The sequence below is a fragment of the Mobula birostris genome, chromosome 14 (genome assembly GCF_030028105.1).
Source record: "Mobula birostris isolate sMobBir1 chromosome 14, sMobBir1.hap1, whole genome shotgun sequence".
Taxonomy (NCBI): domain Eukaryota; kingdom Metazoa; phylum Chordata; class Chondrichthyes; order Myliobatiformes; family Myliobatidae; genus Mobula; species Mobula birostris.
The window spans coordinates 93234236-93261409 of record NC_092383.1 but is presented as its reverse complement, the minus strand read 5'-3'; the positions used below and the strand labels follow the sequence as shown (position 1 = coordinate 93261409).

Sequence of the window (27174 nt, the reverse complement as noted above, 5' to 3'; positions counted from 1 at the left end):
GCTGGTTACACAATAGAACATAGACCAGTACAGTACAGGCCCAACTTACAATGTTGTGCAAGTCTTTAACCTACTCCAAGATTAACCTAATTCTTCCATCCCACATTCCCCTCTATTTTCTTTCATTCATGTCTCCCTTCAGAGTCTCCAATATTCCCTAAAGTATCTGCCTCTACCACCACCCCGGCATCACATTCTACGCATCCAGTACTCCGTACAAAATAAAATCTACCTCTGACATCCCTCCTATACTTTCCTCCAATCACCTTAAAATTATACCCTCACATATTAGCCATTACTGCCTTGGGAAAGAGTCACTAGCTGGCCACTCTATCTATGCCTCTCATCATCTTATACACCTCTATCAAATCACCTCCCATCACCAAAGTGAAAAGCCTCAGCATGCTCAACTGATCCTTAAAAGACATGCACTCTAATCCAGGCAACATCCTGAAAAATCTCTCTAAAGCTTCCACATACTTAATATCACAAAGAGACCAGAACTAAACACAACATCAATCTTATATTTTGTAACTCCAAAACATAAATCTAATTGTAAGAAAAAGTTGGAGCTGGGAGTGCAAGTCTAACTTAGTTTTTACTTTAAGCAAGTCATGCATGTATCACGTGACGACATGATGACATGCCATTTACGTACCTTTACAGATAACCTGCAATGCATTATGTAAACAACAAAGAATGCTTCATCAAACAATATAGTTACAATATTAGCAACACACACAAAATACTGGAGGAACTCAGCAGGCCAGATAGCATCTATGGAAAAGAGTAAACATTTGGGCTGAGACAAATCATCAGGATTGAAAAAAAAAGATGAGAAATCAGACCAAGAAGGTGGTAGGAGATAGGTGAAACTAGGAGAGGGGAAGGGATGAAGTAAAGAGCTGGGAAGTCAATTAGTAAAAGAGATAAAGGGCTGGAGAAGGGCAGATCTGATAGGAGAGGACAGAAGACCACGGAAGAAAGGGAAGGGGGGAGCAGCACCAGAGGTGATGGGCAGGTAAGGAGATAAGATGAGAGAGGGAAATGGGGAATGGTGAAGTGGGGAAAGGGCAATTACCAAAAGTTCAAGAAATAGATGTTCATGCCATCAGGTTAGAGGCTAACCAGAAGGAATACAAGATTTTGCTCGTCCAACCTGAGTGCGGCCTCATCACAGCACTAGAGGAGGCCATGGACTGACTTGTCAGAATGGGAGTGGAAAGTAGAATTGAAATGGGTGACCACCGGGTGATCCTGGTTTTTCTCAAATAATACTGAAATATTAAATACACAATATTCTGGTAGTCTAACCAGACTTTTATAGAGCTGCAACATTATTGTATTATAACCAGGAAATTAACTCCCCTTCTTTGAAAATAGTTATGGTATCTCATGCAGAAAATGGTACCTCCCATAGTGCATACTTGCTCAATAAAAGCACTGACAAATCAGCCTGGATTATGCATTCAAATTCTAACCTCAAAGCAAAGTGCAACCTACCATTAAAATGTTTTGTCTTGATGTCAATTTAGATGTTGAATTAATTCAAAAATTCTGATGCATGTAACTGCTGTCAATAAATTAGAACGTCTGTTAAGTTTCAAAGACCAACTAATGAAGAAACTTAGAAATGCATGTAACATAGTTTGTCACTTAAGTATTCATTATTGATAAAAAAAAATTGTCCTTCACCAGTGTGTTTGTTAAATTCTAATCACACATTCCTGGGACGCAAAACATCATTCCCCAATCTTTAACTGCTTCTGCACCTGCCAGCCACAATGCAAACAAACCCACTGCATATTTCCTGCTCACTTCTGACCACAGACCACATGTTACAGTTAGCAGAGTTAGTATTTATGGGAAGGGTGACCCACTAAACATATTTTGTAATGGAGGCTTTATTCACAAATCTTTCAGAGTTAAAGAGCAACATTAGAGTTTTTTTTAAAACTTACTCACAGATTACTGTAGCTCATACATATCGCAACCGCACTAGCCTAGGAGTAATTGAGAGACCATTTCAGAGGACAGTTCAAAGTTACCACATTGGTGTTTGTCCTTAGTCAAATACAAGTCAGATTGGACAAGGATCACTAGTTTCCTTCCCTACATGACATGACTAAATGTCTGATTTTTACAATAATCCATGGTCACATTAAACTTTTATTCCAGATTTATTTAAATTAAAATTCAACTGCTGTGATCAGATTTGAATTCGTGGATGATATGAACCACCACTCTTTCTGTGTTAATTTTAAAAGAGTCTGCATTTTATAGTTTATTCAAGACTCAAGATTGTTTAATGTTATTTCCTATACACACAAGTGTAAAGAAGAATGAAATAGACCACAAGTCCTTGAGATATAGGAGCAGAAGTAGGCTACTTGGCACATTAAGTCTGCTCTGCCATTCACATCATGGATGACAAAGGGGTCCCAAATTTAAAGCCTATTCACCAGGAATCTACCTAGTTACATCAGTCTTCTTTAAATCAAGCCCCTACCACATCCTTGGACTGTGTTCGTTGACACATTTCACTCTATGTTCCAATGTAAATGTGGCAAATTTCACATCAGTTAATTTAGCAGAGATTTCATAGTAAACCAGGAATTCACATTTGTACATTGTGTTGGCTCTAAGGAAACAATAAGTGCATATTAGATTATGCATAACTGACAAAATACAAATTATGATTTGGAAGCTTTTTCTTCAAAGTTCAATTTTAGTTTGTCATTCAACCATATATATTGCCAAGTGAAACCACGTTCCTCCAAACCAAGGTACATAACATAGTACATATAACTCAGACACACAAAACATACACTAATATTACTACAAAATAATTTAATAAATAAGGTGCCTTTAAACACAAGTTAAAAAGTAAACAGTATAACACTACTGGCACTTCATATGTGATGAGACCTGAGTGATGGCAGGGAGTTCAATAGTCTTGCATCCTGGGGGAAGAATCAGATTCGGGTTTATTATCACCGGCATGTGACGTGAAATTTATTAACTTAGCAAATTTCTGAATTTGCCGTTTCCCATTCTAACCCTAATGCTATGATACCTCCTGCCTGATGGTAGGGGGTCAAGGAGATTGTTGGACAGATGGGAGGGATCATGAAATAATACCAGGGCCCTGTGTACACAGCAAATTGCATAAATATCTGATGGGTGGAAGACAGACCCCGATGATCACAATCCTTTGCAGAGACTTGCAGTCAGATGCCTTTCAATTCCCGGGACATCGCTGTGCTTTCTTGACCAAAGGGATGATTTTTAAAGAAATGCAGGTCATTTATTAAGTATGCATATTTTGGTAGCTATTATTGCCTAGATTATTAATTGCTGAAAACTGCATGAACCGGGCTTCTGAGGCAGTAGGAGCAGTGAGCAGAGAAAATGCTGCTGGTGGTGAGAGATAACTTATGGCAGCTGCTGACTAATGTTTACATTCTCGACTTAAATTGAAGTCTAGCTACAACAGCTCACCAACTATAATCAAAATTCATGAAGGAAAGCCAGAACGACACATTAACTACTGCAAGCTGATAATGTACGAGTTTGCTCAGTTATCCGGTGATGCAACTGCTTGCTTGAAAATGTAATTTTATAGTTACGACTATAGGGATAAAAACATCAGGACTTGCTTTGATTGATAACCCAAGATTCAGATTGCCTGAACTAAAGTGAAGTAAATCAGGGAGGAAATATTCAATAAATTTTCTACAACGGTTAAAAAATGGTGTCTACGTACCGGAAACAGAAACTACCAAGTTCTGCATTATTCTCACAATAATTGCCCAGAATATTAATGTAGAGAGGTTCAGTTCCTGTCTATAATAGTGTTTGAGCACTTGTTATACTGCAAGGTGCAATATGTTTTCACCTTGTATGTCTTTGCAGCTATACTCCCTATTTTAATGGCTCACTGAAGAAATCTATATCTATCTGAGCAAAAAGATTAACTAAAGTTAAGGTGCATACAAGCGGTTTGCTCTGTGATAAAGGCCCCTAACCACATCCTGTTTTTCAGCTGTAGAGTATTTCATGAAGTTAACTTTATTTCTCAGTTTAAGGATGAATCAATAGTGAGGTGCATTTCAGAGATGAGTCAATAATTTAGTTTTCCAATAGAAAGGTGCAGTATTTAAAACTAACATCTGGATGCATGCTGATGAAAGAAAAAAAATGAGGAAATTCATTTACTTAGCGCAGAAAACACAAGCTAAAACTTATCTGACAATAATTATAAAAGGGGTGAATTATTGATACATGAGAAAATCTGCAGATTCTGGAAATTCAAAGTGCTGGAGGAACTCAGCAAGTCAGGCAGCATCTATGGAAAAGGATAAACAGTTGACATCGTGGGCCCTTCATCAGAACTGGAAAGGAAGGGGAGAAATCAGATAAGAAGGTGGGGGGAGGTGACCAAGAAGTAGAAGGTGGTAGGTGATAGGTAATAGAGGGGAGGGGGGGGCAGAAGTAAGGAGCTGGGAAATTGAATGGTGAAAAAGATAAAGAGCTGGAGAAAGGGGAATCTGATAGGAGAGGACAGAAGACCATGAAGGAAACAGAAGGGGCAAGAGCACCAGAGGGAGGTGATGGGCAGATAGGGAGATAACGTGAGAGAGCGAAATGAGCATGGGGGAATGGTGAAGGAGGAAGGGGCAATTATCTAAATTTCAAGATATCGATGATCATGCCATTAGGTTGGAGGCCACCCAGACGGAATACAAAGCGTTGCTCCTCCAACCTGAGTGTGGCTGTAGAGGAGGACATGGACTGACATGTCAGAATGGGAATGGGAAGTAGAATTGAAATGGGTGGCTACCAGGAGATACCACCTTCTGTGACAGATGGAGCGAAGGTGTTTGGCAAGGTGGTCTCCTGATCCATGTTGAATCTTAGCGATGTACAGGAGGCCACACCAATTATTGATACCCATCTTTCTCATGCAAAACTTAAGCTATTAGGCTAACATTTTAAAATCAAAGTAGTATTAAAAAACTGCAATCACAGGGAGATCTGGTTAAGGTAGGGTAAATACATAGGCTTTTTCCCCCTGAGAGTGGGTGAGACTAGAACTAGAGATCACAAATTAAGGGTTAAAGATGAAATATTTAAGGGGGAATCTCAGGGGAACCTCTTCACTCAGAGGGTGGTATGTGTGTGGAACAAGCTTCCAGCAGAAGTGGCGGATGAGGGTTCAACTGCAACATTTAAGAGAGATTTGGATAAGTAGATGGATGGTTGGGGTACTGAGGGCTTTGATCCTGGTGCGAGTAGATGATGGGCAGCAGGGCCTGTTTCTAGTCTATGACCGTAAAACAAAAACAAAGGAAGCACCATCAATGTTATATTTCATATCAATAATTACATAGAAATTTTACATCAATATAATTTTGGCAGTTAATGAGAGATAATTGCACTTTTTCCACAGCTGAAGCAATGATGCCTGGACTCACTCTGGACCTAGAAAATGGGAGTTGGCAGAAAAGAGGGTGGGGCAGTGGCAGATTGTGGTTATAGATCCAGAGATGAGTAGGTAAGATCAGAACAAGGCAGGGGCTGGCAGGGTGAAGTGGGATGAGGGAACTGGAGGTGGTAGGTACTGGACTTACTTAGGAAACATGCTGTGCTTTGAAGACATAAGCATCACTGGAGTGTCCACTAATACAATTTTTCAAGACAATTTGATCTGATTTGCCTGCAGTTCTCTAGAACATGCATTCTGAAAGGAATGGTGACATCCTCTGGCGGCATAGGCCACACAGAGAGAAGCATGACCAGAGGGTCCAGCAGACCCAGACATTATCTGTTCCTCCCTTCAAGCAGTTACCTGACCTGCCGAGTGATTCCAGCACTTTGAGTTCCAGAATCTGTAGATCTTATTTTTGCTGTTTCTGTCTGATTGATTGTTTAATTTCAATCACAGCATTTTCTAGAGGAAAATATTTTTAGTTCTAAGTAACCAAATGAAATTACATGCTTAACATGAAAATAGAAATTGCAGTACCATGCTGCATATGAACACTACAATTCCCTCCTCTGGCCACAAGGTGTTACTGCACCAGTTCAATTTATATTTACTGCATACAACACCCTCCCAAACCAAGAGGAAGACGTTCAACATGCGTGCTTTGTAAAACATAAAACGGTGCAGCCCAGGAACAGACCATTGGGCCCGTTTGACTTAATTCCATCAAATCAAATGCCGAAGTAAACTAACCCCTTACATTCCCTGCACATACATTTGCCTATCTAAGAGCCTCTTGAAAGCCTATCATATTTGCCTCTATCACCACCCCTGGCAGTGCACTCCAGGCACCCACCACTCTTAAAAAAAAAAAAACAAACTTGCCCCACACATCTCCTTTGAACTTACTTCCCCCACGCCCCCCCCACCTTTCATGCATCTCCTTTGAAACCATTATCAAATTCCAACGGACTTCAACAGCATGGAAATACCAAATTTCCTTTAGATTAGGTCCTACTTCCATCGTAAAGGCAAAGGAAGCTGTACACTGGGACTGGATAGTGGGAAATAGGAGGAGAGGATAGCTACCCAAGAGATTCAGCAGATGCTGGAAACCCACAGTAACACAAACAAAATGCTGGAGGAACTCAGTAGTTCGGACAGCATCTATGGAGGGGCATATACAGTCAACAATTCGGGCTGAAACCCTTCATCAGGATTGCTGAAAATAAATATTGAAGGGTCTCAGCCCAAAACTGAGTCTTTATTGTTTTCCAGAAATGCTGCCTGACCTGCTGAGTTCTTCCAACATTTTTTGTGTGTGATTATTCAGGTCTGTGCATTTTAAAACAGCCACACGCAAAGCATCTTCCACACTGCCCTCTGTTGCTCCTCCCGTTTTCACAAATCCTCCTGCTTTTCAGTTGATTACTGTCCCATTATAATGTAAAAATTCTGCAACATGCGCACAATGCGATAATCATAGCATACGCGTTGTCCAGGGCTCCACCTGACCAGTCTGAGCCACAGAAGTATTGTCTCCATACGTCAGTAATCTGCTGGATTGTATTGTGTGGCAGCATGGTACTCACTGTATTTGTGTGCATGTCCACTGCACACCAGTTGAGAGACATTTTGTCAGCAGAAAGCCATCATTATCCACAAAGTGCTCTAATTTGATTGACAACTCGGATTTATAACTGCAACAAGACACTTCCTCAGACTGAAGCCATCAGGACTGCCGCCAAGGTACTGGACACATCCCTTCACAATCCACTATTCACGGGCGAACAGCAACGAGCAGTTCCTTCCAGTACAATGCAGTATTGTCATATGATACTCACTAAGTGATCCAAGTTATCAATACTATTCTGAACCCAGGGAAAGAAAGCAATACTAGAAATATAGAAAATATTTTTATATATTCTGCTGCAAAACACTGTTCCCTCTCAGCTACACGGCTACTCGTCTGCGCAGGACCTGAAATGCTCCTGAGCACATAGCCCTTGTCGGCACTCAGCCAGAAATGGACACAGTCAGAAAAAGTTCAAGGAACGCGAAAGATTTCTTGTACCATATTTCATTATAACCTTCAATTAATAAGACCAAAAGAATGTGGTTTTACAATTTTCATTCTAAATATTCATGGTATGCTTAATACAAAAAAAAGTGCCACAGTTTTCAATCCAAATAAAAATTTCCTGCTCAGAGCAATGGTTGGTCAGTGCAGATGTAAAAAAAAATTAGAGGGAATGTTACTGCAAAGCAACAAATTTTAGACACAAGAGCAGAATTTAACAACATATGCCAGTGATCATAAACCTGATTCTGAATGAAAGCCATATTCTCTTGTGGAGAATGAAACATTGAAAAATCTCTTCAAATTGATTTAACTTCAAATAAGCCGGATTTCTTAATCATTGCTCTGGCCACTTTCGAAGTTATTGGTAATAGATTCCTCGACCCTCTCCAGAAGTTCACTTACAGTCACACCACCAGGTTCAGGAACAGTTATCACCCGACAACCATCAGGTCCTGAACCAGTGTGGATAACTTCACTCACCTCAATATTGAATTGATTCCACAACCTACAGACTCATTTTCAAGGACTCTACAACTCGTGTTCTCAGTGTTATTAATTATCATTTTAAATTGTATTTGCACAGCTTGTTTTCTTCTGCACATTGGTTATTTGTCAATCTTTGCATGCAGTTCTTCATTAATTCTATTGCATGTCTTTGATCTACTGTGAATGCCTGCAATAAAATCAATCTCAGGATAGTATATGGGGACATATACTTTGAGTTTCAGTGGTGAGAGACTAGATTACAACAAGAACACTTTTATTGAACCGGCACAGTCTTAAACATTGCTTCTTATTGATGGATAGGGCTCCTATTGAAAAGCTTTCTCTTTCTTAAAGCTGCTTCTAACTCCGCCATGGACAGTCCCAAGCCCGGCTGCAAAAGGAGGAAGGTTGGGCATAGGGCTAGCAATATTCTGTAAAGCCCCAGAGATACAGAAATGCCAACTGAAGCACCAAATACTTCATCCACGGGAGAGGAAGGATAAACCAAGATGGGCTACACCTGGAGACAAGCTGAAAGACTGGCCCAGGACAGAGGACTCTGGCGAGCTGCTGTCAGCAGCCTATGTTCCAGTAGAGGTGATGGGCTTAAAAAAACTGTTTGTCTTGCTCCACTGGTTGGTTCATGCCTGATTCATTAAACCTGCTACTCTACATTCCAGGGCAATGCTTGCAGACCATATAAAATATGGCTTCCCTTGTGCAGCTGATTTTGGCTGATCATTAACAAGCTGCAATTTGTTGTTCTGGGGCATGTTTTGTGAAGTTGTAAGGCAATTAGGAAATAATTAACAAGAACTATGTTCACAGATGCATAGAGTTACACTGCATGAAAACAGGCCATTCAGCCCAACTCCTCCATGCTGACCAAGATGTGCATATTTGTTAATCCCATTTGCCTACATCTGGGTCTTATCCCACTAAACTGCAAAATGGCACTGACGATATATGGCAAAGTTTTGTGGGCTGCTAATAAAACTACTAACTATTCTACTAAATATACTGGACATTATTCTGGACTATGATCACTGCATTTGGCAACTTATAATTTCCCTTTGGGAGTTGTGCTCTTGAACGGTCTGAATGATCTGGCATTTTTGAGGGATCCTGGAGGATTCAATGAATTGTGGCAGCCATTGCTGGAGCGGACTTCGTGCCGGACTGAAGACATGGAGAATGAACTGAAGTTTAGCAGATTTAAGTGCCACCAGATTAAAAACGATTAAGATGTGAAGGTCAAGGGTGGGGGATGAGCCAGTTTTCAGCTCACTACTCTGTGTCAGCTAGGATCTGCCACCTGAGCCCATCCCATCCACCTCCTGCTCTTCCTACTGCCACCATCAGGCCGTCAGGCTCCTGGACCGGCTTTACTCGCCTCAGCATTGAACTGGTTCTGCAGTTTTGGCCGGCAGCCACCAGGCTGCTGCACCGTCCGCACTTAGCTCAGTGCTGAACTGGCGACACGGGTGTGAAGAACACTTTCATGCTCCGCATATCCACTCTGTGGTTCGTGCCCCCTATTCGCCATCTATAAATTCACCAATGACACCACTGTTGTTCGGAGAAGCTCAGATGGTAACGAAGAGGCACACAGATCCGAGATAGATTGGTTTGTTAAGTAGTGTCACGTCAACAATTCTGCACTCGACATCAGCAAAAAGGGAAATTTGGGAGACCACACACCAAACCTCACTGAGGGATCAACGATAGAAAGGGTGAGTAGCTTCAAGTTCCTGGGCGTCAACATCACAGAGGATCTGTCACAGGCTTAACACTGTGATACAATCATGAAGGTGGCAAGTCAGTGGCTATATTTGGTATGTCACCAAAGATTCGAGCAAATTTCTCCGCACGTACTGTGGAAAGCATTCTTACTGGTTGTATCACTGCCTAATATGTAGGTTTCATTGCACAGGATCGGAAAAAGTTGCAGAGGGTTACGGACAAACTAACGCCATCATAGGCACAACGCTGCCCGCCATTGAGGACAGCTTCAAGAAGCATTGCCTCAAGGTGGCGGCATCTATCATCAGGGACCCGCATCACACGGAGCATGCCCTCTTCTCATTACTACCATCAGGGAGGAGGCTCAGAGTCTGAAGACCTACTATCAATATTTTCGGACGTAGAAGAGCTTAGAAAAAAAAGAGGGCCTGTATTGTGCTGTAGGTTTTCTATGTTTCTATAAGTACAGGATGGGAGCAGGCCCTTTGGCCTAGAATGTCTGTGCCAAACAATGCCAAATTAAACTAAATCTCTTCTGCCTCATGATCCCCATCTCTCCATTCAGTGCATTTTCCAGTTCCTATCTAAGAAGGATCTGCATCCACCATTGCTCCTGGCAGCCCATTCCTACCATTCTCCATGAAAAAAAAAAGCACTTGCCCTCACATCACCCTTAAATTTACCCCCCCCCCAGCAGACTAAATGGGCCAAATGGCCTAATTCTACTCCTAGGTCTTTTGGTCCTCTGGCTCATGATCAACTCCCCAAACAGAACAGTCACGTTTGCAAGACATGACATGCCCCACACAAACTCAAGCTAACTGTCCCTAATGAGGCCCAGCCTTTCCAAAGGCACACAAATCCTATCCCTACGAATCTTCTCCAATACCTTTCCTGTCAATGACATAAGGCTCACAAGCCTATAAATTCCTGGATCATCCTTATTTTTCTTTCCTGAATGAAGGAACAGTGTCATGATATTCACAGAAAATTCTGATCCAAATGTAAAGATCAACAATTCGTACCTCAGTTTCAGGCTGCACCATTTCAACTTCAATGTTGATTTTTTCTTTTGAGAGCTGTTCCCTTTGGTGACAATCAAGTTTGATGAAGTTCCTGCACATTTGATGGGCAGTGTAATTGCAATCTATTTAGAAAGAGAGACAGAGTCAAAATTAAACAAAATTCTGCTGGAAAATATGAATTCTGTATACAATTTAAGACAAGAACAAATTAATTCTGGTGGACTAAGAAAGTGCACATTTTTAAACATCTAAGGAGCATAGGAAATGTTGGATTAGGAGAAAGTTAAGCTCAACCTAAATTCACCCTCCTGCAATCACTGGCTGGATCCTCTGGCTTTATTATTCAGGTCAGAATGAAATGACCCACACGCACTACCTCACTTATTTTTTGCTCTGTTTGTACTACTTATTTTTATTGTTCTTAAATATACAGTATTTCTTATTGTAATATATGGTTTATTATTGTATTGCACTGTACTGCTATTGCAACACAGCAAATTTCATATATGCTAGTATTAATAAACCTGGCTCTGAAATGGCTTAACATAGAAATCAAGAAAGCAACATCCATTGAAGGCCTCGACATTACAGGACATGTTCTCTTCTCACTTCTGCCACTGGGCAATCCAAGGGTAGTACATAGTAACTTCGATAATAAATTTACTTTGAATTTTGAACTGTGTTGAGTTGTGACAGGATAAATTTGACTGGAAAAACAACACCAAGGCTGTTTACAAGAAGGGGATGAGAAGACTATTTCCTAAAGAGGCTGTTTACAAGAAGGGGATGAGAAGACTATTTCCTAAAGAAGCTTCAATGTGTGCAGCAGGATGTTGGAGATCTTTTACCAGTCTTCTGTAGCAAGTGCAGTCTTCTTTGCTGCTTTATGTTGGGCGAGCAGAATCGGTGCTGGTGATGCAAAAAGACTAAAGAAACTCATCAAAAAGGCTGGATCTGTCCTTGGCTTTAACCAAGGACACTAGGTCACTAAACAAACTGTTATCCATTATAGACAATTTGGCACATCCTCTCCATGACCTACTGAATAAGCAGCAGAGCATCCTTTCAAACAGACTCATTCAGTTCCACTGTCACAAGGATCATGACAGAAAATCTTTCCTACCAAATTCAATAAGCGTATACAACAGTTCATCTCTGCGCAACAGGAGAACACACATCATAGTACAATAGTCTCGGCTTTATTATTTTGTACATTATTATTGCACAGTATTGCACATAGAAACATAGAAAATAGGTGCAGGAGTAGGCCATTCAGCCCTTTGAGCCTGCACCGCCATTCAGTACGATCATGGCTGATCATCCAACTCAGAACCCTGTACCTGCCTTCTCTCTATACCCCCTGATCCCTTTAGCCACAAGGGCCATATCTAACTCCCTCTTAAATATATTCAATGAACTGGCCTCAACTGTTTCCTGTGGCAGAGAATTCCACAGATTCACCACTCTTCACCACTTAATTTTTGGCACATTATTGTGTCTATTATTACCCAGTACTTTATTATTAGTTAAGTCTGCATACTTCTAAGTGTGTTTTTAGATGTTGCTGCTGTATGAAAGAATCTCCCATTCAGGATCAATAAGTACTTATTATTATTATTTGCAGAGGTTTCAACAGTTACAGGTTTGAACATACTGAATCACAACTATCTACAAATTTTGATCACCCAGGTTGCTCTGACAAGGTAAAGGCAAAATTGCAGTCTTAAGGGTTCAGACTCCATCAGCAAATTCTTTGCATCAATCACCTTAAGAAAGAAGACATGACTGGCACGTCGTGCAATTATTTTGTTGCGCTCGTCATACTTATTTATTTTCACCAGATAGACTGTTTACATTGTGAGCAAGGAGTTTCATGGCACCTTAGTGTATATGACAATAAACTCATATGAATCTGAATATTGGGATGTCGCAGAAGGGTAGTAGTTAGCATAATGATACTGCAGTGCCTCAACCCGGGTTCAATTGTCACTTTCTGCATGAGATTTGTACATTTTCCCTGTGACTGTGTGGCTTTCCTCCGGATGCTCTGCTCTGGTTTCCAAAGACCTACCGGTTAGTAGGTTACTTGGTCACATGGGTGCAACTGGGCAGCACTGGCGTGTTAGGCCAGAAGGGCCTATTACCGTGCTGTATGTCTGAATAAAAGATAACAAATAACAATCATCTGAAACAATAGCACCTCTAAGCCATTTCCAGATAAAGTCTAGTTAAGGATTTGGGGTTAACCACAACAGCAATTAAATAAAATGGGTTATAGACCTAAGAAAAAACAGCTACATTTAGGAAATGTCTTATTAGATAATCTAATGGTCCAGGTTATACTCAACTCAGTTTCCACTTCAGATATTTTACCTGTACAATTATCATCTTTTGCAGCTCTAATAATATAACTAGCCATAAAATCTTAACACCATGGCTATCCAGTGAATCAGAGGTCCCTGAGCAGCCACCAGGCTTCAGGCAATGGAGACCAACCATCTCTGAGCTGACCTGATGGAACGTTTGACAACTTCTACTGCTTCAATTGTTGCTAAAGTACTTTGATAATCAGAGACATTTAGCTGAAATAGAATTGTATTTAAAAAATATATATTTAGTTAAAATGCACTTAACTGATGTAGATTAATTTCAAATAAATTTAATTGAAATAAACAATTATTTATCCTTGATTGGTTCCTTAAGGTTGTTATAGTCTGGGATGGAAGTGGGGATATGCTCCCATTACCTATTAAATACTCCCAATGGTGAGCTTCTCAAATAACCTCTGACAACAGCTCCTGGCTTTCACACTTGGCTTAACCTGGCAGAGCCATTTCTACTCTCCGGAGAAGGGGCAAAGGTGGATTATCGGCACCTTACAATTGGCAACTCCCCGATTTTGCTGGTGCAAAATTGCATTAGCCTCTACCGTTCCTTTGGATTATCAGTTGCATGCAGACGTGGCACCTGCTACATGGATAACAGCTTACTCTCCATTTTGTACTGCCCTGGCTTGTGTACTGGCTTGCATATCACGTAGATAGCTGGGACACAACGTCCATGGTTAATCCTGTCCAATGGAGGGCTTCATGTCTTTGATTACATTTCCCTCCCAGCTGCTGACCACAGTTAGTGACCCAGGCTATGCTCTACACACAAGCTGACCTAACACTGAGAGGCCAGCTCCCTGTGCTCCAACCCAGTGTAGCTGAACAAGAGGTTGGATGTATGAGCATATAATCCCCGGGGTGTTGCACATTTCTGTGCTCCAATATGCAGCTGTGGAAACCAGGAAATGCAGTGATTCACGAGGATCACCTTGCTGGTAATACCATTCAAAAATTGAAGACAACTTGCTTCTACTCAAGTCTGCAAGTCTTTAAGTGACTGTTGGACCACAGATTTTGCAGAAGGCTTTCAGCAAGGAAAGTGGGTACGAAGTTTGTGATGAGGTGCAATTACTGTGTCACTTACACTGGGCTGCTGTGTACTCCAGACAAATGATTCAAGTATTCCCAGTGCAATCTGAATTGCCTTGCCCACTTTGAGCAGTCGTGGGCCAGATCCCTAGGAGTCAGTCAGGATGTTGCATTTACCACAGGAGTTTTGATAATAACCTTAAATGCTTTCCTCTGTCAAAAATCTCCTCTCTTGGCAGATTTCAAAACAGTGCAATTATTATGCGAGTCTGGAGTCAAAGCTTGTCCATCAAGGCCACTTTGTTGGCCACATTAGATTAGGAGAGGAGGCCAAGATTAGTCACCTATCCTGCCACTGGATTTGGAGAATTCTAGGTAGACAGCATTGGAGATACTGCTCCACTGCTTTGAAGTGTCTTCCAAAGGTAGTGTATTCTATATTTCAGCCAAAGGTTGTTGTGTACACCTTTTAATCTACTCCAAGATTGATCCAACCCTTCCTTTCTACATAATCCTCTGTTTTTCTATCATCCATGTACCCACCCCAGAGTCTCTTAAGTGTCCCCAACGTATCTGCCTCTACCACCACCTCTGACAGGCAACGTTCCCTCTAACTTCTAATGACCAGAGCGCGCAAAAGTCTAGTCCTGTGCAATTTTTTTTTTGCTTAATGACAACATGTGCACACTGAATTTTTAAGTGGAAGTAAACCTGAAGCTGTTCCACGGATAGTAAGCTATCAAGTCCAGTTTGTTGTAGTAGTTTCAGTGCAGCAGTTTCTATTGTTTCATTAAGCCATTCCACTTTAAATGAACTAGCACCTCTTTTACACTTCACATCCTTTGCTCGTTTGGAATTTGACATAAACGGTATAAATTAGCCCATTCTAAAATTTGCAAACAAATGATTGCAAAGTCCACATTGTCAACACTGTCCACATCAGAAACCAGAGAAGGAAATATGATTGTGTACGATCAGGAAATATACTTAACATGCCAATGAGGTAGAGTGTGACAACCTTTAGTGCGCAGTTTAAATTCCTTTGTGCACTAGAAGCAAAAGATGTGTGCCCGTGCACACACGCACACCTTAGTGAACATGACTGGGAATTCCACGTACCCACCACTCTCTGTGTGAAAAAAACCCACTTCCCTTGACATCCCTATACATATGACCTAATGTCATCAGAGAAAGGTGGCCATTGAGGTAAACAAGGTGAAATTATTGTTCAGAATAAACACACATTGATTATTTCACTACATCATTAAAGACTCCCATCTACCAAGACATGCCCCCTTCTTAACACTACCATCCAGGAGGCAGCACAGGAACATGAAGACACAGCTTCTTCCCCACTGCCATCAGATTTCTGAAACTACAATGCACCCATGTACACGACCTCACTGTTTTTTGCTCTTTTTGCACCAATTTCATATATATATATATATAGTATTATGGTAATTTATAGATTTCATTATTATGTATTGCAATGTACTGCTGCTGCAAAACAACAGAATTTATAATATACGCCGGTGATAAAACCGGATTGTGATTCTGAGAGGGTCCAGATAATGTGGCACATTCAAACCACCAGAGGGTGCAAATGAGCAGCAAAATAGAGAATATGGGAGAGTTCCATTCTTCAGTTCTGTTTCTCTCCACAGATGTCAAGTGATTGTAGACTGATTTTCCCCTATACGTATGTAACAAAGGGAAACATCAGCTTAAGAACTAAAACTCTCATCTTCCATCTGATGGACTAATTAACTACTTTCATTCATTTTCATAATAGAGGTGATATGGGTCTTGGAGATTATAAAAGTCAAAGTGTGACCTTTTTTATTTTATTAGCTTCATAAATTTTGCTCTTTGGCATTTAATTAAGTCTGATTCAAATAAATCTGAAGGGTATTACTTAGCTTTTTATATTAGAGATATAGACTCAGAGGCGACTTTATATTAGATACCTAATAAAGTGGCCACTGAGTGTACGTTCATGGTCTTCTGCTGCTGTAACCCATCCACTTCAAGGTTTGACGTGTTGTGTGTTCAGAGATGTTCTTCTGCACATCACTGTTGTAATGTGTGGTTACTTGAGTTACTGTCATCTTCTTCTCAGATAGAACCAGTCTGGCCCATTCTTCTCTGACCTCTCTCATTAACAAGGGCTTCTCGCCCACAGAACTGCCGCTGACTGTATTTTTTTTTTGCTTTTTGAGCCATTCTCTGTAAACTCTAGATCAGGTGTTCCCAACCTGGGACCCACAGACCCCTCAATTAACAGTAGGGTTCCATGACATAAAAAAGGTTGGGAACCCGCGTTGTGCGTGAAAATCCTAGGAGATCAGCAGTTTCTGGCACCAACAATCAGTCCATGATCAAAGTCACTTAGATCACATTTCTGCCCTATTCTGATGCTTGGTCTGAACAGCAACTGAACTGCTTGACCTTGCCTTTGTGCATCATGTAGCAGACACAAGATTGGCTGATTAGATATTTGCAATAATAAGCAGTGTACCTAATAAAATGGCCACTGAGTATAGTGTGAAATCAAAACCAAAGTTTTGAGAGCAGGAAACCAAGTTTTTAATTTTTTTAAAAAAAAAGAAACGAAGAAATGAATTCACATAGCACTCAAAATGCACTTGGAATATTCCAAGTGTTAACAGCCAACAAATTATTCTTTCTGAAAGATGAGAGGTCACTTATTATTTGGACAAATGTATTTTAAAACTATTTCTACAAGTTTCCATTTTAATACGAATGTAAAACGATGAGCTAATTGCCAAATACAAAATGACAAACTCAGTTCATGAAATTCATCTTGCTTATAGCTGCCGCTATTCCACTGTTACAATACTGTCAGAATCATTGCTAATTCCAATTATAAAAATAAAGAGATCCGATGTCTTGAACTTAAAAGCCAGTGCGTGATGGAGATGAAATGGAAGGGGTGCTGGACTTTTGTGATAAACTTGGAAATTTTCTTCCCCCCTTCCTTCCTAGTTTCCTTTTATAAGGGCTCTTTTTTTCTCTCATATGAAGCATAAATCACTTCAGTTTAGGAACAGAGCCAAATTTGTCAGATGAAAATCAAACAACTTTAAACAGAGATGATTCAGCTGTTACAGGCCATGGCAAAAAGGTTTTTACTCATTCCAATCAGTCCAATTTACACATCCAGACTGTAGTTTTAACCCTTTGAAAGCAAGCACACTTATTATTTCGATACACTATGTTCAAAGTTCAAAAGTTGAAAGTAAATTTATTATTTAAGTATATATATGTCACTATATACAACCCTGAGATTCATTTTTTTGCGGACAATCACAGTAAGCACAGGAAACACAATAGGATCAATGAAAGACCACACACACACACAACAGGACGGATAAACAACCAATGCGCAGAAGATAACAAACGGCAAATACAAAAAGTTAAAAAAGAAATAAATAATAAGTAATGAATATCAAGATCATGAGATAACGAGTCCTTGAAAGTGAGTCCATAGGTTGTGGGAACGGTTCAGTGAAGGGGTGAGTGAGGTTATTCCCTTTGTTCAAGAGCTGATGGTTGAGGGGTAAGGGAGTTTAAAGAGGCATCTGATCAGCTAACATGCTGCCATACATTTTATCGAAGTTTAAGCAATGAGCTACATTGGCAAATTCTTGTAAAAGAACACACATTTCAGTTTCAGTATGTTATTTTTATGCATCATAATTTGAAGGACTTGGAAATTACCCTGGTTCAGAGAAGGGGGGCTGGGAAATTTCTCAAACTCGATAACACATGATCCATTTTGGGTTTTTTCCTTGACATTTGGGATTATCCTTGGTTAAGTTTAGCTGTTGAACAATGCACAGAGCTGCAAACAACACATAACCAGACATTAACCCACTTAAAATGTTTTAAAATTTGTTATTTGACTGAAGATGAGGATCAGTTATTTGTTTGGAGGCAATCAGTTGTGTTGTAATTGAAAACTCAAGTTTTGAGAAGCAGCTGAAAGGAAATAGGAAGATTAAAATTGTGACCAACTGCATAATCAAGATTTTCCATGTTTACCCAAAAAAACCATAACTCAGCAGACTCACCACAGCATCTTATTGAAGTATGAAGGAAGGGGAGGAGCTCGTATTTTACTTTCATTTTCTCCAAAGGAGACCATTCTTATGATCATGATTTAGAAACAGAGTGCAATAAACAATGGACATGTTGTTTTCCTCTGCTATACTCAAGTTAAAATTGAACAAACTTTAGTAAACCAACACAGAATGATGCTCAAATCTGATTGGCATTGGGTCTCAGATTTCTATAACAGTCAGCCCTTAGACGTCAGGGTAATCAATCACATTACATATGGAAGATAGAACATTATAGCACAGTACAGGCCCTTCAGCCCACAATGCTGCGCCAACCTTTTAATCTTTTCTACAATCAATCAAAACCTTCCCTCCCACACATCCCTCCACGTTGTGCTCAACATTCATGTGCTCATCTTAAATATCTCTTAAAAGCAGCAGTCTTAAATGTCCCTAATGTACCTCCCTTGGCAGCACATTCCACACACCTACCGCTCTGTAAAAAGCCAACCTTTGACATCCCCCTATACTTTCTTCCAATCACCTTAAAATTAAGCTCCATTTCCACTCCAGGAAAAAGTCTCTGGCTGTCCCCTTGATCTATGCTTCTTATTATTTTGTACACCTCTGTCAAGTCATCCCTCGTCCTCCTGCACTCCACAGAGAAAAGCCCTAGCTCATTCAACCTATCCTCATAAAATGAGCTCTCTAATCCAGGCAGCATCCTGGTCTATCTCCTCTGCAGCCTCTCTAAAGCTTGCACATCCTTCCAATAATGAGGCAACCAGACCTGAACATAATACTCCAAGTATGGTTTTATAAAGCAGCAACATTACCTCTTGACTCTTTAACCCAACACCCCAACTAATGAAGGCCAACACATCATATGCCTTCTTAGCCACGCTATCAAATTGCGTGGATGGAATTATTCCTAATTCAATTTGCAGTCAGAGGAATACACCTTCAGTAGCAAATTTGCAGGTATGGGTATGGTACATCTAAAGGGCTTGTATTTGTTTCCTGAATGTGTCCTGGTCATTTATACTCAAAATTTTACCAACACTGCCTGGTCATTTTTATAAACACAAAAGATTCTGCAGATGCTGGAAATCCAGAGTAACATATAGATAATGCTGCAGGAACTCTGCAGGCCAGGCAGCATCTGTGGTAATAATGAGTCAATGTTTCAGGCTGAGACCTTTTATCAGGACTCTTCCCGTTTGATATGCATACGTTGATATGCATTTTTCCCGTCACACTGAATACCATTCAAGTCATACAACTAGCTATACCAGGCTGTGTTCTGGCCCTTACTGAAAACCAGAGGGGGGAATCATGCATTGTTCTATAAACTAATTTCATTATTAGTGGCCTTAATAGATCAAATTCCTCTTTGACCATATTCAAATGGCTCATTCTCCAAGTAATTAATATGGTGTTTTATAAAAGTATTTCCATTTGGTACCTCTGTGGCTATTCAATTTATAGTGCATCTGCCAAGCTTATTAAATGTAGTATTTAAAATTTGATTTGTTCCAGAGCTCTATTTTCTCCAAAGCCAAAATTCTCTGATTCTGGAGTGTCTCCCTGTATTTCACATATATTTATTCCACTGGGATGCATTTAAATCTGAGCCAAAAATTCTGTTAATAAAATTTTTCCAGAATACATAAATCTTAGAGGGAAGTTTTTACATTTGATTCAAAATTTCCATTGTGTAATTCCTGAGCAGTTGTCTCAGTTAATCAACTTATACTTTAGTCCATCCAAAAACAGATCTACATTTTTAAGAATGTATTCTGTTTAAATGTTTGAATGTACAGAACATAACAGTGTGCAATATGGTTTCTACATGCAACGCAAAGTTATATTCATTCATCCCATTCAGGCTTGTACGGTTTTAAAACCCTGTAGCTGTTTGTGGGCTCAACATTGCACAAGAGTTCAGGTAGAACTCAACTGCTGTTCCCGAAATGTGCAGAAGTAAAGGAAGGGAAGGAATGTAGTGGACAACAAGTTGTAACTGGAGTATAAAGAGAGATAATGGGCATTTCCCACTTCAACAGCTAAAGAAGAAATATCATTATCTGACGTGAGACAGTTAAATATTGATGTGCAGTTAATGCAAACAATATATAATTCCAGAGAGTCACCTTCCTCTGTGACAAGGTATTCCTGGGTGCCTCAGTTTTAAATAACTGCCCCCTAATCTTGTAAATAGATCCCATCATTTGAAATGTGCCTTTTATGCTGATATCTACCTTACCTCATCCTCTCAGGATCTTACGCATTTTAATAAGATCACTTCACGTTCTAAGTTCTAAAGAACATTATGCTAATATCTTTAACCAATGATAATAAGGCAGCTCTCTCATCCCAGAAATTCGGCTAATGAATCTCGTTTTGACCACCTCTAACGCCAGTATTTTAAGCAAGAGGACCAAAACAGAGTGCATTACTGTATTCCAGGTGAGACCTCACCAGTGCATCTGTAACAATACTTCCCTATTTCTAAACTCCAACCTACTTCCAATAATATGCCACTTGCTGCAGCTACAGATCATGCACAAACACCCAGATCCCTCTGTCATTTGCTCATCTGCAGTCTTACTGCATTCAGATAATAATCTGTCTTTAGATCTCTCTTATTTAGACCAGAGTTCACTACATAAAACTCAGAGTTTCTACCCACTCACTCAACACACATCCTGTTGCCACATGCCTGCCCACTATTTTTATGTCATTAATAAATGCCCTAAGATGCTGCCTCCCCTCCTTCAGGTTATTAATACAAATTGTAAATCGTACACTGCTAAAAGTAATTCTTGGGACATTCCATTAGTCACATCCTTCTAGCCTGAAAAAGACCAGCTTATTCTGACTTTCTCTCTTTTGCGAAATCTTCAATCCATGTCAATTCAATGAGCTCTTATTTTGCGTGCCACTCTTTTGTGCCACCTTGCTCAATGCATTCTGAAATTCAAAGGCTTCCGTTGATTCCCCTCTATTAGCTCTGGACACTGCATCCTCAAAGAACTCCAGCAAATTTGTCAAATATGAATTTGACAAATTATGATAAAAGGTCAAGTTTAATTGCCATTCAACCATACATATGGATGCAGCCAAAAAAAACAGAACCCCCTCAGTGGCCAAGGTGAGTACCAACAGCACACCGCACATATATTTACAATAACAGAAAAACATGCAGTCACACAGAAATAATATAGCCCAAGTCCCTGAGTGGCATGGCCTGTAGATTAATGGTGTATGGATTGCTGTCCTGGTCCAGCTTGTCTTCAACCGAGCAAACACTGAAGAGCAGCACAAACATTGGACAGCACCGATGGGAAGGGCCAGCCCCAAACCAGTAGGGATTCCAGCATGCCCACAGAGGCCTCTACTCCCTTCCACACTGCCTCTGGCATCTCCTCTCCTGGGCGGCTATGAATGAGGGCCTGGTCCATGCAACAACCGAGACAACACAGCTCCCCCGCCGTTGGTCTCAACTGTGAACCAGTGAAATGGACTTGCAGTAGTCTACATTATCAGTGTGTTGATTTGATTTGAAAATATTTAACTTCTCTAAATGACGAACTATGTCGCCTTTGATCATAGCATCTTGACAACAACAGGTGGTAAGCTGCAGGCCTACAGGTTTTTTCCTTTCCCCAGAGTTGGGGAATCAGGAACTAGGGGTCATCAATTTAGACTGAGAAGAGAGATTTAATTGGAAGCTGAAGGGCAATTTTTTCACCTAGGGTGTGGTCCATATATGGGTTGATCTGCTGGAGGAAGTGGTTGAGGCAGGTGTATCAACAACAGTTAAACAGTACATGGATAGGATAAGGTTTTGAGGGATACATGCCAAACACGGGCAAATGGGACTATCTTTGATGGGAACTTGGTTGCAGTGGACCAGATGGGCTGAAGTACCCTTTTCTGTGCTGTATAACTCTATGTCCCTTATGACCCTACCCGGTTTTTATCTTCCTCCTTATTATGTATGTCAATTGTCTGCAAATTCTAATTTGAAAAGACTATCCAAGCCATGGAACAGGAAGCAATTTGTGTTCTCCTGTGACAGATACATGCGGTCAATGTTTCTTCACTAATAAATCGTCTAGCTTCTCGGGGACAACTGATTTTGATCCCAGAGTTAATGTGACCATCATGGTCACCATTATAACTGTTAGATTTCTTATTCCCGATTTACTCGATTATTACTGTTTTAAACTAATTGATAGATGTGTACAAGGTGATAAGAGTCAGATAGCGTGGCAGCCAGACTCTCTCCCCCCCCAAAGTGGAAATGGCCAATACATGAGGGGACATAATTTTAAGGTGACTGGAGGAAAGTCAAAGGTAATTGTTTTGTTTTTTTTTTAAAAACACAGAGTGGTAGATGTGTGCAACACGCTGCTAAGGATGGTGGTAGAGGCAGGTACATTAGGGACCTTTAAGAGACTCTGAGATTGGCGCATGGACACAAGAAAAATGGAGTGTAATGTAGGAGGGTTACATTGAGTTGGCTAAAGGACAGCAAAACTTGGGGGCCAAAGGGTCTGTACTGTGCTATACTGTTCTATGTTCTATATTATCAATCTGGGCACCAGTCTATCATTATTCCATTGTATCACATGCCAAATTTTCTAGCAGGTAAACACTCAAGTGACAGTTGAAAACGTGAAGTGAAATTATTTGCAAAGATTACTACTCATATTAATCTAACTTCCTCTTTCAAATGCTAGCCAACAATATATAACTTAGATTATACAATCTTTTCCTTACAACTTTGTGGACATCTGGATATCATCTGTCTTTATTGTGTGTGACAGCGCCATTTCAACATTCCATTCAATGTAAAGAGTTACAACATACAAGTCTATAATTTATATTATATTTATAGGCAGAAGTTCAAATTCATTACAAAAATGGTAAAACATGTGATTACATTACAACCATTAAGCAAAGGAACCTGTATCAAAATACTCAAGTTAGAATTAGGGAAATAACAACTTGTGTTGTGGAAAATCCCAAGTTACATTAAATACGTACTAGCACATATGGGAAACTAAAAGTCAAAGGCTAAAAAAAAAGCACCAGCTATTCCTGCTTTATTTCAGTTTATCTGTACTAGGAAAATAATTTCAGAATGCCTGGTTTTCAGTAATGCAGTTCCCTGAATAATAAAGATTGTTACTTCCTTAAGGTTAATTTCTAATTTTAAAAATGTTCTTTCTCTTTTTAGTTTGGTTTGATTAAATGATTTAAAATCCACCTGAGATTAAAGGCAACATTTTTAAAAGTTAAAATAATTGTTCATGGGCATAATTCTGTAAAATTGCCTCCTGTCAAATGGTACAAATTAAATTGGATATACTCTTGTTTTTCACAGAGAAGCTAATTTTAGGAAACAGCTAAGATAACTGCGAAGAAATATTAGAGTTGCACAACGAAAAATACAATCATCAGGCTTCACCTATCATCTTCTGTCTTGTACTCCTTTCCCTCCCCTACCTTCTTATTCTGGATTCTTCCCCTTCCTTTTCAGTACTGATGAAGGGTTTCAGCCCGAAATGTCAATCGTTTATTGCTATGTATAGATACTCGCTGACCTACTGAGTTTCTCCAGCACTTTGTACGTGTTAAGAAGCCCTCCACTGTTTGGGGTTGGCTATGGATGTTGTGTCCCAGCTGTCTACGTGGTACACAAGCCACGGCAGTATGAGCTGGGGAGCAAGCTGTTGGCCATGTAGTAAGCTACCCCTCTCTGTGCAGCTGCTGATGAATCCAAAGGAACAGCAGGTACCAATATAGTTTGGCAACAGCCATGTCGCGGGAGTTGCCAGTCAGCATTGAAGTCAATAATGGACTCCCTTAGGGACTCCAGCTCCAGATTTTACCTGGGGGGGGGGAGGTTTACTCCCGAAGCCCTCCCCATGAATGGGTATAGCTACAAGGCAGCAGAGGTTTCAAATCAGTTTTCCTTCTCCTAAATGAGCTGCCAGCTACAGCTGACAGCCTTCATTTGCCCAAAATGACTGCAAGTAAGGCACCAGTAACCCTTCTTTGCCCCTTCTACCGTCAGTAGAAACAGTTCTGCTGGACTTAGTAGCTAAGCCACACGGGAAGGCCAGGAGTTGGACTGGGTTGTCAGAGGCCATTTGAGACACACACCATTGGGAGCATTTAACAGGTAGCAGGAGCTTATCCCACTACTACTCCCAGCTACAACAACCTTAAAGAACGTGCTGGATTTCCAGCAATTGCAGTATCTTGTGTGCATCAGTTATCAGTCACCTTTATTCTGAAATGTGCAATCCTAATAAACAAACAATTTGCATTGATATGGTGCCTTTAACGTAAAAATACTTCCCACAATATTTCAAAAGGCAAAGAAAACCAGATGACTTGGAAAACTAAAAGCCAATGTGCAAAAGACAAATCGTGCAAATAATATACATAAGTAATTAATTCTGAGCACAAGAGTTTATAGAGTCCTTGAAAACACTAAGTCTATAGGTTGTGGAGTCAATTCAGAATTGAGGTGAGTGAAGTTATCCACACTGGTTCAAGAGTCTAAAGGTTGATGGGTAATAACTGTTCCTGAGCTGGTCGTGTGGAATCTAAGGCTCCTGTACCTCCTTCCTGATGGCAGAAGTGAAAAGAGAGCATGACCTAGATTGCTGCTTTCTTATGGCAGTGCTCCATGTAAAGGTACTCGATGATGGTGAGGGTTTTGGTGTTTTACTGGGTATGGCTTTTAAGAAACTTTTTTTTAAGACAGGAAAATGTAATGACGCAGTGGTTTAATAATGATAGCGAGGAAGTAAGGGACTTGTAAAGAAGCCAAAGAGAAGGAATTGGATGTCTTTTTGAGCTGGAGAAGTTACCAAATTTAAGGATTTCAACAAAAGATGACAATTTAACATTTTAGCTAATTATGAACTGGAAGCCAATGTAGTTCAATGAGGATAGAGATGATAGGCAAATGAATGATAAGTGTTTGGTCAGATGAAATTTATGTTAATTGAGAAACGGGAAGCTAGCCAGAATAAAGGCAGAATAATTAAATATCATACTGTAAGTAACCAGTGAGGATTTCATTGGACAAATGTATGGATAGTGCAATTTGAAAAGATTGATAATTCACTTCAGCTCAGACCCTAAGTCAGCCATAAACATTTACTGAGGGAGAAGATGGAATTTATGCTGCAAGCTGATGATAGCAGTTTTGCTTTTTTATGTGCAACTGGAGAACACTGGAGATCAATCAACCATGAATAAGATATAAAAAAATATAATGGAAAGATCCAGAGGTGAAAAGGTAAACCTTGTGTCATCAGCATGTAGATAGGAAACCAACAGAACTAAGAACTGGTCTTTAGAGGATTCATGAATTTGAGACACTGAGAGAAAGTATTTATTCCAGAAAGCTGGAAAACAGATGGCTCTGTGGATGACAGTATTGCAGACAGTCTCTCACATGATAGAGAAGGTGTGGAAAAGAGATAATACAGCTCATCTTTAGTCTTGGATCTTGGTACTATTTTCCTCTCACTAACAAATCTCATGGTATGATTGAACATACAGCAAGGAACATACATCAGATAGAAGGTACAAGAGCCTCAGGACTGGCACCACCAGATTCAAGAGCAGTTACTACCCCTCAACCATCAGGCTCTTGAACAAAAGGAGGTAACTACACTCACCTATTGAGATGCTACCACAACAAATGTTCTCACTTTCAGGACTCTTTATCTTGTTATTTCATGCTCTCATTATTTATTGCTATTTATTTATATTTGCAATTGCACAGTTTGTTGTTTTCTATTCTTTTGCTCTTCATTGATCCTGTTTACAGTTACCATTATATAGATTTGCTGAGTAAGCCCGCAGGAAAAAGAAGCTCAGGGTTGTATGTGGTGATATACATGTACTAAGATAATAAATTTTACTTTCAACTTTGAAGTGTTATCTAGAAATTTGGTAAAACACAAGTACTGAACCAGGACACCATGAACCGCATGTAAAGCTTAAGATGACTAATGAAATGTAGTCTGCTGGTTTTGGAAGTGAAGATTTCATCTGTCGTGTCTGTGCAACCACATATCAATTAAAATAAAGATACACATGCGTGAAATGGTTTTAACTGGTGTACTCACATTGCAGGCAGAGACAGAGATGCACATGCACAGACAACAGATCATTCATAGTTCTAAAGGGGGTCATTACTCCAAAAGAAATAGATCCATAGATTACATAATCATGCCTTTAAAAGTACAGGTCCAGATTTTTCCAAATTGCATAGAAGTTTGAGTCTTGCTTCCAAGACAGAAACATTTGCGGTGATGACTCTAGCTTGCTGCATCAATTTTATGATCATGAAACATCTGCTCATCTTCACTTGAAGTTATTAAGACAGAATAATTAATTGTTGATGCCAACAGACATTCCAGAGAGTGCTTCATTTCCTGTTGTCTTTCAGGTGTGCCTACCATCTTGTTCTTTGAAATGTTTTTCAGAGAGGCCACTTTGTCTAACCTTAACCCTAATGCATAGTTCTAACATTTCAGATTCTGAACTTCATACTGAAGAGTGGAAGTTAGTTCTGCAAGGATTTATTTCAATGAAAGATAGTTGTTGTCCAAGTTGCCCAAGCTAACCCATGAACAACTCTTAGCTTGACTCAGAAATTGATTGCATCCTTATGTTTCCCTATGATGGTGTAAAAATTCCAAGGGACAATATTTATGTACATTTGGAAAAGCAAGGGCTGCCCAAGGGTGTACAGCACAGCTTTGTTTGGGAGAAATCATGTCTCACAAATTTGTTTGCGTTTTCTGAG

The 27174-nt window shown here is 40.0% G+C and overlaps 1 protein-coding gene across 1 annotated transcript in view; it reads right to left on the bottom strand.

Moving 5' to 3' along the window:
- The window catches only part of rassf5 (Ras association domain family member 5), a 99637-nt gene that overhangs the window by 59299 nt on the left and 13164 nt on the right, over window positions 1–27174 (bottom strand). The window contains exon 2 of the mRNA XM_072278951.1: window positions 10826–10947. Within this exon, the coding sequence (XP_072135052.1) occupies window positions 10826–10947 (122 nt within the window). The remainder of the gene's footprint in view (window positions 1–10825; window positions 10948–27174) is intronic.